Source organism: Venturia canescens, chromosome 10 (assembly GCF_019457755.1).
Source record: "Venturia canescens isolate UGA chromosome 10, ASM1945775v1, whole genome shotgun sequence".
NCBI lineage: Eukaryota > Metazoa > Arthropoda > Insecta > Hymenoptera > Ichneumonidae > Venturia > Venturia canescens.
The window spans coordinates 12,154,099-12,171,137 of NC_057430.1; the positions used below are offsets into that span (position 1 = coordinate 12,154,099).

The 17,039-nt window shown below is 46.0% G+C and overlaps 1 protein-coding gene across 1 annotated transcript in view; it reads right to left on the reverse strand.

The window, feature by feature from the left end:
• Positions 1-17,039, reverse strand: part of LOC122417087 (dual specificity tyrosine-phosphorylation-regulated kinase 1A) — a 74,326-nt gene that overhangs the window by 24,516 nt on the left and 32,771 nt on the right. Inside the window, exon 2 of the mRNA XM_043430347.1 lies at positions 7,890-8,181. Within this exon, the coding sequence (XP_043286282.1) occupies positions 7,890-8,181 (292 nt within the window). The remainder of the gene's footprint in view (positions 1-7,889; positions 8,182-17,039) is intronic.

Here is a 17,039-nt window from a genome sequence, read left to right on the forward strand (position 1 = left end):
TAGAAACGATCAATGAATTGAGAAAAGAAATTCACTGCGACGTTGCTTCTACAAGTCAAACGATTTAATTAAACGATCATTGAAATAATGGAAACGTCACAAGTGTCGGGCTCCTAGAGCAGCAGAAAGTAAGGGAATGAAAAAAGCGCCGAAAATAATGACATTAGACACCTCGTCAACGGGCGTTCGCTCGGAAAATAATTAATACATCGCGTCTCCGTGTCACAAAAGCCCAAACAGCTCTCTCGCTCTGTCTCTCGGTCAACTTCCGTTATGGAGGCTTGTCGGGAGTTGGAACGAAAAAAATACACACACACACACACACACACACACACACACACACACACACACACACACACACACACACACACACAGACACGCAGGTAGAGACGAAAAAAAGTGATTCGAGATAGGGATCACCTTCTCGTCAAGTCTCAGAGATATGCCTATAAGGAGCCGCTTTTTTGACGCCTCAGGGACTTTACCGAGAGTGCCTCATAGTTCGAGCCTCTCGCTCAAGTCTCCCTCGTTCCTGCCCTCCTCCTCTCTTGGCCTTTGGCCTTTGCTGATTCGAATTAATATGGCCAACGGCCCATTACAACACGCAGAAAGATCTAACGTAGATGCCTGATATTACGATTTAGTTAAACGTCAAACTTTCGAGACTTTGATTTCCGAACTTAATCGCTCCTCGCGTTCTTGACGAGGGATTGGGAAATTTGCTCGTTCGTTTGCCAAGCAAATTCATAAGGGAAGGAGAAATGCAATAAAAGATCGATCGTTTCGACGCTTCGTTATTCTTTATCGGCATATTCGAACGAGATTTTGCCGAACGGCTCGGAACTTTTCGTGGCAACTGGAATTGCCGAGGTTGAATAGAGTCGCGAGTAACTTTGCGAGGAAAAAAGGTGGCCGGGAGAATGCGAGCTTTTGGGTGGAGAAAAGCCAAACATTTTGCGCTCCTCTCGTGCTGCTCGTGAGATAACACACTTTGGGATTTCGTTTGACGATAATACTCCGGAGGAGAGAAAGAGCGGGAGAGTGTGCTCCAAAAAGCTGGGCGGAGGGGGTTTCGCTGAGGGGAGAATTTGGCCTGGATCGTTGCACGGAGGTAGGAGCTAACTATGGCGTCACTCGGAGTCAGGTAGACCTTAATCTTAATTGCCCGAAACACTCGGCCGCCAAAAGTTGCTTCCCGTACGAGAGGAGAAGTGATTCAATGAGGGAAGAAAGCTTGCCCGGTGTCGTTGGAATGTGAAACAAGCGGGACGAAAATAAAGCAAAACATGAGAAAAAAATCGAGTGAAATGGAGTGAAATTGAATCGAGGAAAAGTTGAGCTGCGATTCGGTCAACCGTCAACATCCAAAACGACTGTCATAGGCGAAAAAACGAAAGTGAAGAATCGAATATTCTGATTAAAATACGATCGAGCAGAATCTGGAAATAATAAATCCTCGAAACCCGTTTGCGGAGAGTCCGCTAAAAAGGAGATAAACTAAGAATTGACAGGCGAGGCGCGGCAGTAGCGGCGGTGGCAGTGGCAGGCTCCTTAAAATAAACCGAGAAACGTGGGTATCAATCGAGCACAGATTGGGCTAATTGATCTTCCGATCATCCGCGCGTCCCCTCCGCGCGAATCTTAGCTTCTCTTCCAAATAGGCCAAAATCCGCATACACGCGGACAAAACAAGCAATAAAATAAACATCGGGCAAGTACTTTATCACGTGAATCGAGAGGCGAGAAGTGCCGAAAGAGTTATAAAAGAAACACACAAAAAAACAGTATAAAAAGTGAAAAATATATATACGCGTCAGGATTATTAGCGTTTGTGTCTCACACTGAACGCGCGGCAACAGAAAATCGTCACCTGTTTCACCTTTCTGTTTGCCAATACTACGATTGCTGGTCGATTGAAACGATGATGCTGATTTATTTTATTCAATACCTATACGTGCATGCGTATGTGTGGCTACGTTTGAAATTTATATACGTATACAGCGTGGAGTGTTTCGCTCGTTAGTTAGCCCCGTGGTGTCCCGTGTATCCCTCCCGGGCATTACAAACCTTAGTTAGCCCTACAAGCGGTTTGATATATCGAGACTCGTGTTCGTCTCCGTCACGCGATCTTACGAACGTGCTTCGTCCCTCTCTCTCTCTCTTTCTTCTTCTCTATCTCCTCGTACATTTCTTCTGATCTCTCTCTATTTTTCTCTGTTCATCTCTTATCTCTTTCATTCTCTTTCTGCAAGTTCCTCTTTCTCCTTCTCTCTCTCTCTCTCTCTCTCTCTATTTTACTCTGTTCATCTGTGTTATCTCTTTCATTCTCTTTCTTCAAGTTCCTCTTTCTCCTTCTCTCTCAGTTTCTGTCTTTTTCTCCCTCAGTTTACTTCATCCCGTCTCGTTGCTTCGCGCAGGACACGTTGACCGTGCAAAAGTGCAGGAGCGCCTCTCGGAAGCCGTATATATACGAAAGGAGTAACATCGGATAGCAGTGGGAGAGGATGAGACTGCAGCTCGGAAGGGCCCCGAAAGGCATATATTTCTCAGGAGGGAAAAGCGATCCCGGCGACAGAGGGAAGATCGACTCTTATCTCGGGTGTCCGATGGACTCGGCGGAGGAGCGGGAGAGCGAGGGAGAGGGGGAGATATTTTTTCGAGATTTCATAAGCGAGATTGAGGACGAGTTATCATCACGGTTGCGTTTGCCAGGGAAAAAGCTTCAACGCAGATGTCTCCGAGTGCGTCCGGCAAGGTTTTTACTTGGCGATATAAATAATTCGGAAGTTGTTTAGTTTCGTAAGAAAATGGAGATGCGATGGGAAGGAGACGAAAGCACTCGTTTGGTCAACGGGGATAACGCGTGGTTTGGCTCGCTTCTTGAGGCCTCGTTGACAGAAAACCGAAGAAAGAATGGGCAGAAGAGCCAAAAATTATTTCTCGATCGTGTTGCGGAGGGAAAGTATCGATGATAAATTCGCGATTGTATCAGAGGCAGGGCGAATTTACGCAGCCACGAATTCAGAGAGACTGGATAAAAATCGAATTCCATACAAACATAATCGTCTCGTATCTTCGGTTTTGGGCGAATTTTAGCGTCGTCAAAGGCTCCGTGTGCGTAAAATATTGTCCGAGGAAGTATAGCTCGTGCGTTGTAACGAAACGAAAAAATCGGGGGGGGGGGGGGGGGGGGGACCGGAAAAAAGGAGGCTTTTTTGGAGTCTCGCGGGGCATCGCGGTGGCGACGAAGGACGCGTTCGCGAGATAGAAACTTTTTTTTACTCCACTCTCTCGCTCTCTCTCTTCGGACACCGCCACCGAGGACAGGAACTTTTTGGAAGGACCTATCGTACGGTAGCATCTCGAGCACGCAATTCCCCGTGAGGAAAGGGACGCTCACGCACGTGTGTGTCCATGACGGCGTGCGGACACTGCTCAAGGATCGCGGTAGGCTCGTACCCCCCCGCTATACATAAAAAGAGAAAGAGAGATCGCTGCTGCTGCTGTACCGGAGCCGATAAATCCAAGAGGACCGGAGATCCGTTCCGAGATTACTTTCGCGGTGGTAACGCCGTGCTGGTTTGTATCCGAGAGGGAAAGAGAACCAGGGCGAGTGGAAAAGGGAATGAGACGGAGAGGAATCAAGAAATGTAGCGAAAAATGAGTGGACGCGAAAAAATCTTCCGAAAAATGATGAATTTTTCGAGGCGATTTTTGACACCATTTTTTTTTCTCGTTTTTTATAAATTCTCGAGCGATTTGGGGCCGTTGAATGATAAAAAATAAGTAAACGGTGCGAGTTTTACACACTGGAGAGAATTTCGCACGTGACGAACGGTAGTTCCTCGCGCGTACCATTTTATGCCAGTGACTAAACTTGGTCGCAGTTTGCTGCACGTGAATTTTTGAGCGTTGGGGAAAAAGCTGGGGAATTAAAAGGACATTTTCGAGGGGCCGAGCGTCCAGAAAGGGATGAAAGCTCGTTCGCAAGCTTTACGGCGTTGAAAGAGTAACTTTTGGTCGCAAAGGTGCGAGACTCGGATTGAATAAATAAAAATAATAAGCAGTGAAAGAGGAAAGAGACGGAGAAAAGGGGAGGGTGGGAGAGAAACAGAGAGAGAGGAAAAGGCGAAGAAAAAATGGAGAAAGAAGAGGGATGCTGGAGCGAGAACGAGATAAAGTGTGTGTATGTGCTCGGGCTCTCTTTTGGCCAAGTGCTCGTTACCGAGGCGCTTCGCGTACTCGCGATTTACCATTTTTTTTCCCTCTTCCCTCTTCCTCCGTCTCTTATTTTTTCCTGCGCTCTCGCACATTTTTTTGCCCTTTACGTTTTCTGTAACGATACGCGATAGAGAACGAGAAAAAGAGCAAGAAAATGAGCGAGAGGGGAAGAGCAAAGTGTAACGAGAAACTTGTATACACGGCCAGAGAAGCCAAGAAGCTCTCCCCCCCGCGTCCCGCTGGAAAGATAAAAATCTCAATATGTAGCCTCCCTCGTGGACACACGAAAATCGAGCAAACTTTTCTTGCCTCTCGCACTCAACTCTCCACTTTCCAACCTCCAAATCAACGAAAAAAACGAATCCCTTGTTTTTTCTCCTTTTAACACGAGTGTTCCGAGGCGTTTGAATCGTCGTTAACCCGCGATCGGCTTGTACCTATCTCGAACGAGGGTGAAAATGAGGCCCTCGAGACCTCGGTTAACCCTGCCGATCGGATTCCTCGCAAGAAAGACTTTTAACGGGCCACTCACACGTACCTTTTTTACGTACCCATCGACGATGCGAAAATCAAATAATTAAGAGCCGAACCCGATAGCCTCGTAAAACGGCAGAACTCACATTTTTTTCGACGATTCGGAATAAATTGAGAAATCTTTTTTTTACTCGAGGAATGGAAATCATTTTTTTTTTTTTTTTTTTTTTTTTCGGATATTCAGAGTGAATTTGAAATTCGAGAAATTGAAATGATTTTTCAGAATCGAGTTTTTTTGAAAATTCATTGGTCGGAAGAAAATTAGCGAAATTGAGGAGACTACGAACGGCGTCGCGGGAGCCAAATGTTTTTGCCTTGATGGTTCGATCAGATTTTCTGATCCCGTTAGTCCCCGTCCTCATCCCATTCCCTCCGGCTTTCTCTCCTCTCCCCCCCCCCCCCCTCCCACTCTCTTTCTCTTAGCCTTTTTAAAACGATGCCCAACCGAGCAATTTCTTATTTCTCCTGCCCCTCTCATTTTTTATACAGAGGTTGAAATATTCCTGAGCGGTTTGTGCGCGCGCGCGCAAAAATCCTTCCTCGCAGGATCGTCCCCTGGACCGAAGGTGTGATCTCGTAATTATTGCGTCGGTGAGGCAGCCAAGGTGACGCGATGATTGCCACGTTCATGAACACCATTCAGCCCTCTGTGCGTGTATATTTTTGCCCGAAAGATTATACACACGTTTATAACGTCTTACAGCGAGCCTCAAACGTATGGGAACTTGTAAATCAAATGGATCCTCGAAATAGTCGAGGAATAACGAAAATATTTTTCCTCCGCTCTTAATAAGGAATATAATTGCATTTTTTTTCTTCACAGAAACAATTTTTTACTTTCTTCAGATCGCAGAGAGCGTTATGATTATTCTTGGCATATTCGAAAAAGAATTTTTTCATTTTCAAACGTTTGACGATGAAAATGACTTTGGAAGACTGCAACTAAATTTCGGGAGGGAAAACACTCTTGAAAAGAAAAAATGAAGGAAAATTTGTTCTATTTTATATATTAAATTAATGAAAATCGATGCTGCTGAAGGAAAAATGAGTGTACCACGTATTTTTTTAAGGCAGGCTCGATTTGTCCGGCCATAATACGCGCGACTTGAAATATCAGTGGCCATCTTCGTTTCTGACATACGCAGCAGCTTATATACGCGGAGCGCGATTCCGCGTCTCGTTTTCCTTTATTTATCGTCGCGCGGTGAACGTGAGAGAAGTTTTCGAAAGGTGATACCGGAGATAAATAATCCGTCGGCGGTGGTGAAACGCCCGGAATAATATCACGTGAAAAGAGATTAAGAGAGGATGAAGCGATAAATTTTTCAATCGATCGTAAAAAGACCCAAACAGAGGCAAAAAATCAATTTCAGTGTTTGGTACCGTTTCCCGAAAGTCCCACTCCCCCGCAGTGGCCCGATCGAATCCTTCACAACGCATCGTTATTCCAAGCTGATATAAAGAGCAAAACTATGGGGGAATAAAAAATTGGCGAGCCAGTAACGAAGGGCTGCGGAGAAGGTACGAAATAAAAATGCTCCCGCGGCGGAGCGAATTCCATTTCGCAGGAAGGCGTTAACTAAAGTTCCTCCAAAGGTGGAGCTTTCGACTGGAACGGAAACTTGGCTCGGGACGCTGCTGCTGACGTTAAAACATAAAACACTGCTATTTCCTCTGGAGCTCTTTCCCTCTTTCTCCTTTACAAGGGAGTGAAGAGCAGCCGGCAAATTCGCACGCTTGTTTAATGTCGGTGTGTATACGTGAGTAAACACATACGCGAATAGAAACGCTCGTCGACCGAGTGTAACGATGATGGCGTGTTTCCGAGGCTGCTGATTGGACGTTGAAAAACCGGATGTGGCTGTGTAAAGTACAGCCTCTGCATACGCTCCTCAATTATCATTATTCTTATTTCCCCTACTCCAAAAACGAGCCTTTTTTATTATCCCTTTCTTCCCACCCCTTGACTTTCGAGTTTCCCCTCCGATTTTCTCGGCCGATGAAAACTGCTTGTCCGCGCACGTCAAAAACGCTTCGATCTTTATCGCTACCCTTCGGCTTCTCCAACTCGAATTTCTTTCATTTTTTCTCGCTTCCATGGGGTCTTGATGGCTGGCCGATCGGGGGCTGCCGTGACGACGGAGCCACGAATTTCTATGAACCTTTGTCGTCGGTTTATCGCGACAATTTACTTTCCAGTCAATAATTATCTTGGAGAGTTCTTTGTAGTTAAGAGATGAAAGAACTTCGATGGCAAAATCTAGTCGAAGGTCCGCGTAATCCGGGAGCGTTAATGTTTAGACGATCGCAGAGTTTGCCCGGCCGGAAAAAAGTGTGCGAAGGAATGCTCGCAGCTTCGCGGCGAGGTTAGATTTCCGCTAAAAAAGGCGACGATCGCGCTGAACGCGGAATTCGTATTTCTCGATAGGTTTTTTGTATATTTTACTTTTAGTTTCGTTTGCGTTATTTTTTAACCGGTTTATATGGGCGATGGCGTCCCTCGATGTTTTTATCACACCGACAGGATCGCTCTTAATTAATACGTCAAGAGGTGAGGCAGTTCGTGACGAGAGAGCGAGAGAGAGAGGGAAAGAGGAAAAGAGCGATCTTATCTCGGCGTATTATTCTTTTTATGGACTGTTTATTACGGTGGCTCGTCTCGGCTCGTCTCATTTCTGTCCTCGTTCGCGTTCCTTTTTTCCCTCCTTATTTTTCCATAGTTTCTTCTTCACTTTAGTCTCGTTACATCGTGCTAAAGATATCGAGGCGTAAAAAAGAGAATGAGAATGAAGAGAAAGAGAGCGAGAGAGACGCGGAGACCGGAAGCGCCGCGTAAGTGCTGATCTCAGTGACGAATGAGAATAACGAAAAACGGCCGAGAGATGGCGAGCCTCTCGGGCGAGCGGACGAGCACCCTCGATTAGCTCTCCACGCCACTTCCGGTATGGTCAGTGTTTCCGGCGCGGAAAGTCCGAAGCGGAAGATAAAACTGGGCAAAAGAAAATGGTAGCTTCGGGGGAATCGTGGTAATTCGAATTCTCGACTCTTCAGTCGCGATTTCTTTGCCCCCTTCGATCATTTCCTCCGCGTTTTAGTCAGCTCGATTTTAGAGAACTCGAAAGAAAGGGACTCACCGAGTGTGCCGTCGAGGGAAAACGAATGCCTGTCGTTTCTCAACGCCCATGTGCAAAGGTCGCAGGTGGTGAGTCCGTCGGTCGTGACGCCCTCTTCTGGCAGATACGGTGGCCTCGGCGGCGGTGGCACGAAGCTACCTATGACTGTCCAAAGTGAATCGACATCGGCGTTCCCGAGGCCCCCGTAATAAAGTAGCTCCTCCTCGGCGACCCCGGCGAACCAGTCCATGTCGTTTGCTCCGGTGCTCACCGTGCTCGTACTCGTGCTCGTCGTGCTGCTCGCGACCGTCACCTGAGAACAAATCACGAAATCGTTATTCCGGATACTCGCGCTCCACGTCCGAGAGCGGGGGAACACACACGAATATGCGAATTTATGTATTTCGATGTGAGAATTCATCGCGCGGAGAGTCGAGTCTTCTCTGGCCGCTATTGAAAAGTCATCTTCGATTCGGCGGCTCTTTATTCGTCGTTGATTTTTTCAAGCTGCTTTTTACGAATGCGCGCGCTCTGTAGGCGAGCTCAGAAAACGGTGTGGAAAGGATGAAAAGTTTAATCCCGTAACTTCGTTCCAATTAACGATTCATTCAAAGTTTTGTCCTCTCTCTCTCTCTCTCTCTCTCTCTCTCTCTCTCTCTCTCTCTCTCTCTCTCTCTCTCTCTCTCTCTCTCTCTCTCTCTCTCCGAGGAATACTTTCGTAAGCGTCAAAGGGGCCTCAAAGAGATTCGGCGGCGGAGGGTGGCGGCGTGGAAACGCGAGGACAAAGACAAATATTTTTTTCGAGGCAAACATCAAATACCCTGAGGATCCTCTTCAAACAGATTCTTTAATGGAGTATGAAAAAAATATGGGAACGGAAACAGAGGCGAATATTTATAAATAACGAGTGTCACGATACGCGGGTTTCCCCGTCTGTTTTTTTTTTTTCTGGAAAAATGGGAATAAGCGAAGGCAAACACAGGAAAAGCAGCACGCGGTTCGAACAGGATGGAAGGCAGGTTTTTACCGAGCTGAAGCGAGGATGAGACGCGGGCGAGTGATCGGAAGTGCCAACGTTTGAGAAAACACACAAATATATATACAAAGTACAACCGCGAATACGAACACCCACGAAACGGAAAAAGTGTGCGCGCGCGCGGCACACTCTGTGATCGTAAAAGACAAAAGGGTTGTTCTAACTCCTACGACAAACACGGGCCAACTCGCGAGTCCACAAACGAAGCGTCCTCGTCTTATTTTCTTTTTCTCGCTTTATTTTATCCCGTTAAACCCGTTCGTCGTCTTTCCTTATTTTTTGTGCCCTGTGCCGCTGCTGGTGCCTTAAAAACTCATATTTCTGTGGCATCTTTCGAATAAAAATGTTCCCGCTGCATTTTCATGACCGCGTATCGAAATGGTACGGACCATTTTTTCATCTCGTCTCGTGCTCTTTCCCCTACGAGGAGCGTCTTCGCCGAGGGAGGAAGCGAGTGAAAATGAGTTTCAACTCGTCTCTCGTCTCCCGTGCTCGATGACATGTACCGCGCTCGCGAGTCTGCTGAGTAAACAATGAATCGCGGGCGCGCGTCTGCGTGCATAAGAGGGTGAAAATGGAGGTGCGCGCAGCGGGATAAAGAGGGCGGAGGGAAGCAGCGTGTATTCCGCTTCTTGGATAAGGCACTCGAGACGAGACACACTCGTTAGTGTTGCGGGGGTCTGCGAGGGTCCACGAGGCAAAAGTTTCTCCGCCGCGTTTTCAACGCGAGAAACGACGCATCGCTTCTCCCTCCTTTTGTTGCACGTCAAAGAAAAGAGCGTATGAAAGGATCGCGGAATCGTACGCGAGTTTGAAAGAAGCCATGAAAACTCCGCGGAGGAATTCAAATTCGGAGCAATTTTCATGCAAGGAGGATTCAGAGGGCGAAAGAGTTCATTGCTTTCGTGCGCTCACCATTGCGACGTCAAACTCACCAATTTCCCGCTCCACTTTCTCTCTCTCTCTCCCCGCGTGAATGCAAACCCTTCTACCTTTCCGCGCTCGTGTACGCGTGTGTAACGTCGATTTTTAGGCTCTGCGAGAGCGCGAGAGACGATACGTCTCGAGTACCGGAGCGACGAACACTGCGTGCTCCGAGAGCTCGAGTGCCACCGGGACAAGAGATATATTCACTCTCGAGGATCTCCTTTTGACGAGGGTTAAGGGGGCACATGCCTCGAGAGTGCAAGCGTATTCAAAACTCAATTTTAATAAGCGATTTCCCGATTATACTTCGTGTTATCACGCCTGTCAGATATTCCGTGGAGTCAAAAGTCGAGAGGCGAAATATTTTCGGAATAATGGCGATAGAAAAAGCCATTTTTATCTCACTTTCCACACCATTTTCACTGACGTTCATTTTCGATTAAATTCTCAACGAAGAGAACAAACATTTAACGACAATAATAATCGACAACGGCAAATCCCACGGAGACGTTTAATCCCATGTTCTCATCTTAGCCTTTCGAGAGAGACTTGCTCTGACTCGAGGAGACTCTTCGAGGTGAGAGCCTTTTTGTGGCGCGATGTTTAGCCTTTTTATTTTTTCATTATTCCGCTCGCTCCTCTTATTTCCAATCCGAACGAGTGAAAAGAGTGCGGATCGCGATCGAAGAGGGGCCCGAGACTGGCACAATGCCGGGCATTGATCGGCTTAATTACCGTGATACGAGCGCAATTAAAGGGCCGTTGTGCGCCACCTTTTCCTTTTCACGAGCCGAGTTCACTTGGTGCAAAGGATATTTTTATAGGAGTTACGACTTTCGAGTTTTCCTCCAATTTCAGTCGAATCTTTCGACTTGAAAAGCACACTTTTGAGCGAGAAACCTTGGAATCTTTGTACTTTTCCGGCGCGATCGCGATTGTTCTCCCGCTGTCAAGTCCCCGCGGAAGTTTAGCGAGAAATTTCGTCCTCGCGACGGAGTTGGGAACGAAAAAAACACAGCCAAGTTCGAAGGCCCCGTGCGAATAACGAGAGCGCGCGCGTGACTATCGAAAAGTCTCGCGGCGCTGCACGGGGACGAGTACAGTGTACGTAACAGCGTTCCAGCCCCCTGTCAATTTTCCACGTAGCAATGAGAGACGCTTCGTTAATAAGCCGCATTACAAGAGGCCGGGGCTCCGGATGAATCGAGATTACACGGATCCTCGTCGGGATTTGACTCGTTCAGCATTGCATCGTTCCCGAAGAATAAGGAGAAGGGGAAGTTTCGATAATCTGATCGGTGAAGTAATTTGTTGGGAATCCTGGATAACAATGAAGCTGATTGATCGTCGGGGATGAGGGGCGATCGAAATATTGCGAGTGGCAAGGACCAGCGACGATTTTATCGAGCCTTCGTTGTCTGCGGACACGCTAAAAGCGCAATATATTACCGCGGAAAATTTCAAGTTCGTTTGGTATTTTCGGTTTTTAATTTCATCTCGAGTGGCCGCGCGTACATACTTTGATTTGCGACGTCTGAGCGCTCGGGATGGAAAATAACGATAAAAGGATAGACGAAAGGTCAAAGAAATATACGAGGAAGGATAAACACATACGTGCATGATCGATCTTTGCCTCCATTTTTCTTTCACCCCGCCTCGCCCTCCCCCCCCCCCCTGCCCTCTTGGTTCGCCACTCGTAGTTATTTCGCAAAGAGCCCTCTTATTCTCGACTCGTTATAATTATTACGTGTTGGCGTTTACGATCGAGCTCGTCTCGGCAACTTCGGATCCTTAAAAATTTCTCTCATCTCGCTCTGATCGCGAGTCCGTTAAGGTTTTCGCGGAGAGAGAGAGAGAGAGAGGGAGGCAGGAGCAACGCGAAACGTTCGAGGGGCTCGTCCCGAATTCACCTCGGTCCTTTCTCTCCCTTTTGTATCGTCGTATACAGCCGCGTACGAGACGACTCGTTGGACGAGCCGGCCTATCATCAGATTCTCCTCTCCTCTGCGGTCCCAAAGACTGACGTGTGTTATCGCGACAGGACACGGGAGCAGCGAAAATCGCTATTGAAAAATAGTGGGAACGTTTGTCCGAGTTTTACGTTAATGCGAATTCGGAATCCGTTTTGACGAGTGCATTCGGAGCATGGAGCTTCTCGAGCCATTTTGTGGGTGGAAAAGCAGCAAATCTGATGACAACGATGAATCAAACGTCTTTTATTGGATCGGGAGCACCGGCATTTTCACGCGAATGAAAAAAGTCTCTTGAGACTCTGTTTTTGCTCTGATTGTTATTCCAATTGTTGAATAAGTGTATCGCGAGAGCGATTCTCAGAGATAAAGATATCGAGGACGGATTGAACTAAAAGTGGCTCTCGCAGACAGCGAGAAAGGCGAGCAGAGTCCGGAGGAGAGATTCCTCGAATAATTCGAGGGGGGTGTCGCGAGCGGTTGGGGAGGCTGCTCGCGCGGTTACTCGCTCGCGACGAGGATCATGGGAAGAATCCACAATCTTGAGAATCTATCGTGGCAAAATTGCTATCCGTTTGGAGAGAGAGAGAGAGAGCAGAAAGAACTCGGAATTCTCGAGCTGTTGGACACACGTCGGGGAGAGAATGAGACGAGCCAACGTAGTGATGATGGGAATAAGATTCGAGAACAAGAGGAAGAGAGAGAGAGAAAAAGGGTGCAGGAAAGAATGAGCGTGGATGAGGGACGAAGCCAATTATATGGGGCATTCCAAGTGAAATGTGACCCAGAAATAGTTCACTATATATCCGTGGCCTAATTCAGCTGGAAAGTCAGAGAGAACGAGTGGAAAAAAGTTGGAGGTGGAGCCGAAAAAAGCTGCTAGTAAATGAAAAACAATGAAAAACAAAGTACGCAGAAGATCGAAAGAGAGGAAATCAGTAGTGAGAAAGAGATGAGGCGGAATGAGAAATAAAAGTGAATGCAGAATAAAAAAAACAGAGAGATAAAGAAAGAAAACAGAGTTCGGCACCCTGTCAGTCCATCGTGCACGTTCAGTTGTCTTTCTCGTCGTTGTTGTCGAGAGCAAGAGAAAAAGGGAGTGAGTGAGTGAGAGTCAGAGTTTGCGAGAGCCGCCGTTTCGTCCCGTCCATCGTTGGTACGTCGACGCGAATTCAATGTCCATGCAAAGCAAACGGCGGCGGGTACGGCTGTCAATTATCCATTATATACGGCCCGGGCCGCTCAAACCCATCCTTTTAACGACCCCTCAAAGCCCGAATCCCTCTTTAACCCTTTCCTCTTCCTCCTCGCCCTCCTTCTCTCTTCACTCTCCCGTCAAAGACTCGCCAGCGTGTGTGTACATTATGTGAGAATGTCTCCGCATCTCTCTCTCTCTCTCTCGCTCTCTCAGTGTATGTGTGCGTGTGCGCCTGTAAGAGGAGCGCGAGAAATCGAAAAACAAGAGAAACCGACGAGAGCACACAACGAATCGACGGAAAGAGTTGAAGGTTCGTCAAGTTTGCGAGGATCAATCCAAAGATTTCCATGTCTCGGGACCGAATCAAACGAACAATATGAACTCGAAAAAAAAACACACACACACACACTCGACTGAAACCTCATTTCGATAGCAAACGCTCTTGCCAACAAAACTCATCGGCTCTGACGCACTCGAAATTCTTGCGAAAAATATTTGCAATTATGCTAGAATTCAATAGTGGAAAATAGTCGATTCGTGTTCTTCGAACAGCTTCGAGTAAAAACGAGTAAAAATGTACAAAAAGGGTCTGATTTCGCTTCTGAAATGGAAAGAAAGAAATTGGAACGATTGAAAAATCGAATTTGGGAAAAAATAATTTAGAGCCAAATTGTTCAGTTCGATTCTCTCAATGTTCCCAGCAACTGAACACGTTTCTCGTGTACTTTTCCCGATGAAGAAACCGATTGAATAATAATTATTTGATTGAAGGAAATTCTCCACCGGTCGCTCCAGGCACTTACGTAATTAACTAATTATCTTAATTTCCCGTATCATTATAATTTCTCCTTGGTCTGCTGAGAGCGATGCATGCGCCCGGAGACGAGCAGCGCATATAAGTGCATCCTCAAAAAGTAGTACGAGCGCGAGGAGAGGCTAATGCTCAAAGTCGTTTCTACACATGGACACGGATCCTATGGATACAGCAAAACTGATACGCGCGCGAATGCTGAGTGCGAGGATATGGGAGGCTCGTAAATTCTTCGAATCTGCAGTAAAACTCGAAGAGGTGCGAGAGGAAAACAGTTGAGAAAAGTGAACGAGTCTGCTCTCTCTCTCTCTCCTGGGGAATAAAAGCGCCTCGCGAAAAGCGAGTAGCGCGCGGAAAGTAAAGAAAATAATGAGAGAGAAAGAAAAGAGGAAGGAGGAGGCGAGAAGGGAGCGAGGAATAAGAAAAGGCGAAGTACGTGTATACTTGCGGGGCTCGCTCGTTGGGAACACTTAATTGTAGACGATGGGAAAAGCACGTGTACGCGCAGACACGCGTTTTTCCCTTCTTTTATCTCCCCTTTCTTTATTCTCGTGTTACGTTATTTTTTCGTCTTCTTATCTTTTTATTCTTCACCTATGTGCCGCGACGAGTTCGATGAGATTGTAAATAAGTATGGAGGGATTAGGTAATTATGAATTTCCACAAGTTTTTTTTCTCCTCATTTGCAAGCCCAGAGCTCAGGCTGATTGGAAAATGAGAAAAGTACTGAAAGATCCTTCGATTTTGTCGGTGATAAATGTTCGCCGAATAAAATTATTTAATATTATTTAAAACGAATTCGAATGAACTCGAAAAGGGAGCAAATGCGTCGAATTTCAGAATATCACGTTACACATCCGGTCGATTATAGTGGAGAATGAATTTTCAGGTGAACGGCGAGATAAAAAAGTATTCGTACGATAATAATCAACCTTTCCTCGAGGATTTATCCTTTAATTCGCGAGGCAGAAGGAGGGGAGGCTGCAAGAGAAGGGGGAATTTTTCATCGGTGTGTTGGAGCGTAATCGAGTAATTATGCTTGCAAATTTAGTCGGTTGGAAAGAGCAAGAGAGAGAGAGAGAGACAAGGGTCTTGATGAAGATAGCCACGACGAGAGAGAATTCCTCCGGGAAGGTTTTGGAGCAAGGTGAAGCAAACAGGAGGGCGAAGGAGGGAGGAAGGGAAGCTCACCGATGATATTAACAACGGTAGGAATTATGGAGATCGTTTTCGGGGCGAGGATCCCAGTAAAGGATGGCCCTCGAGACCCTCGAGAGAGAAGCAGACCATGTTGAATAACGTAAAGAAACGAACGAATAAAAAACAACGACGAAGAATGGAAATGGAAAAAAAGGTGGAGGAGGCGATGTCAGGCTGGGGCGAGAACAACTTGAATATTTAGGCGCCGCCACCTGCGAAAGGAGCACCTCTATATTATCCGACAACTGCTAGCTGTCCTTCGTTTTTTATTTATTTCTTTCTCTACACGAAGCTTCACGAGGAAAAAACCTTTTTTATCTTCCCTTTTTCAAATTACGAGGCGGCAGTTGGGTTCTTTGAAAAGCTCACTGAAAAAATGCTTCTTGGTTTTTAGTTATCCTCACTTTTAAGCAAGCTGTTGAATAGGTTTTTCGGGAAGATTTTTAAGCAGTTTTGTTAAGAGTAAACAAAGGGTATCTTGAAAAATCGAACAAGAGGCTCCGAGGTTGTAGTCAAAAGCTTCGTTTTTTTAAGTGTCCTATCAAAGCAGGTAAATCGATCGAAAAAATAAGAAGTGAATAATGAGGGTGCACTGAAAAATCTCGTTGAACTTTGTGAAAGGCAACCCACATGGTTCATCCAATTCGTAATAATAAACCGTCATTGTTTTCTTTGGCTTTATTTTCGAGTTTTATCATCTCAAATTTTGCTTCTTCATGCGGGTCTCTCCCGCCGATCATCTTTCCTCTCTAGGATTCTCCAGACTCATCCTCTTGAATGTCAAGTTCTCGAGTCTAAAATTTCAGCTGGACAGGACTAATGGCGGGTACCAAAGGAATAAAAAAATCGATGAAAAAGTGTGTCTGAGCATCGTCCGAGTTCTCGAATCTTAAATTCATATTTTCCCCACTTTCGGTTCAAGGATCCTTGGAGCTTCTTCCTTTTGAACTTTTGCTCTCGATCTTCAGGATCCGAGCCAACGTGCGCACCAGCTCCGAGTAATAATCTACAATCGACGCTATTTTTCACAGTAGTGTACCATCTCATAGATTCGAATAAATGGAATTCCGATCTCTCTTCAGGCTTTTTTACATCTATTTTACTTCTTCATGACCAGTCAATTCTAGAGTGCTACGTAACGGTCCAGCGAGACAGTTAACTTCCTGATAGAATTGTGGTGCACTCAAGCACGGAACTGAGAAAACCTTGGGATCGTGAATTATTCCAATCTTTTTTGGTTTTTACCATCTTTTTTCTATCGATTCGTCTCAAGTTTTATTTTTTCGTGATTTTAGCAAAGGCTCAACATTGTTGTTGGCTCACTCATTTTCAGCGTTCAGCAATTTGCACTTTAATTGTTTGCTGAAGTGAAATAATTGCAGTCGAATGAATATTCCAGTTTGACACATTGATTACGATGGTGAATTGCTGCACTTTGTTTTTCTATCGATTATTATTTTTCTTCATTTTTTTCTCAATCTCTGCTGCTGCTGCTGCTGCTGCTGCCATTGACAACATTAAAAAGTAAAAAGGACACGATCTCGCTCAGATATCCTTGGGATTCTCGTCGAGAGACGAGTCTTTTGATCGACGTACTACCCACCACGTGAGTTTCTCTGCTGCTCGAATAACACGAAGTAAAGCATCCCCTCGGGGCTAAACCTGTACACCAGTCCATTAGATCTCTCCTCTCCATTTGCTCTGACTTCGAAAGACGAGCGAACTACATGTATACAAGCATCCACTCAATCCTGGCTAAAGGGATCAACGAACGTTTTCTACGTTTATGGAATTGAGATAAACTCGATGAAAAATCGTTTCCGACGATAAAACAAGGGCTCCGAGGATGAGAATTGCTTAAAGAATTGTCGTCCTGTCAATATTTCGAAACCACGTTACCAACCTCGCCGGAGGAGCCAATCCTAACAAGTGTTTCGATCAGAAAAGTTGTCTTTTTAAAAATATCATCGACCGAGATTCCTTCGTTAATTTAAGTGGCCCGAGCCCTCGAAATAGAAAGAAATTTCTT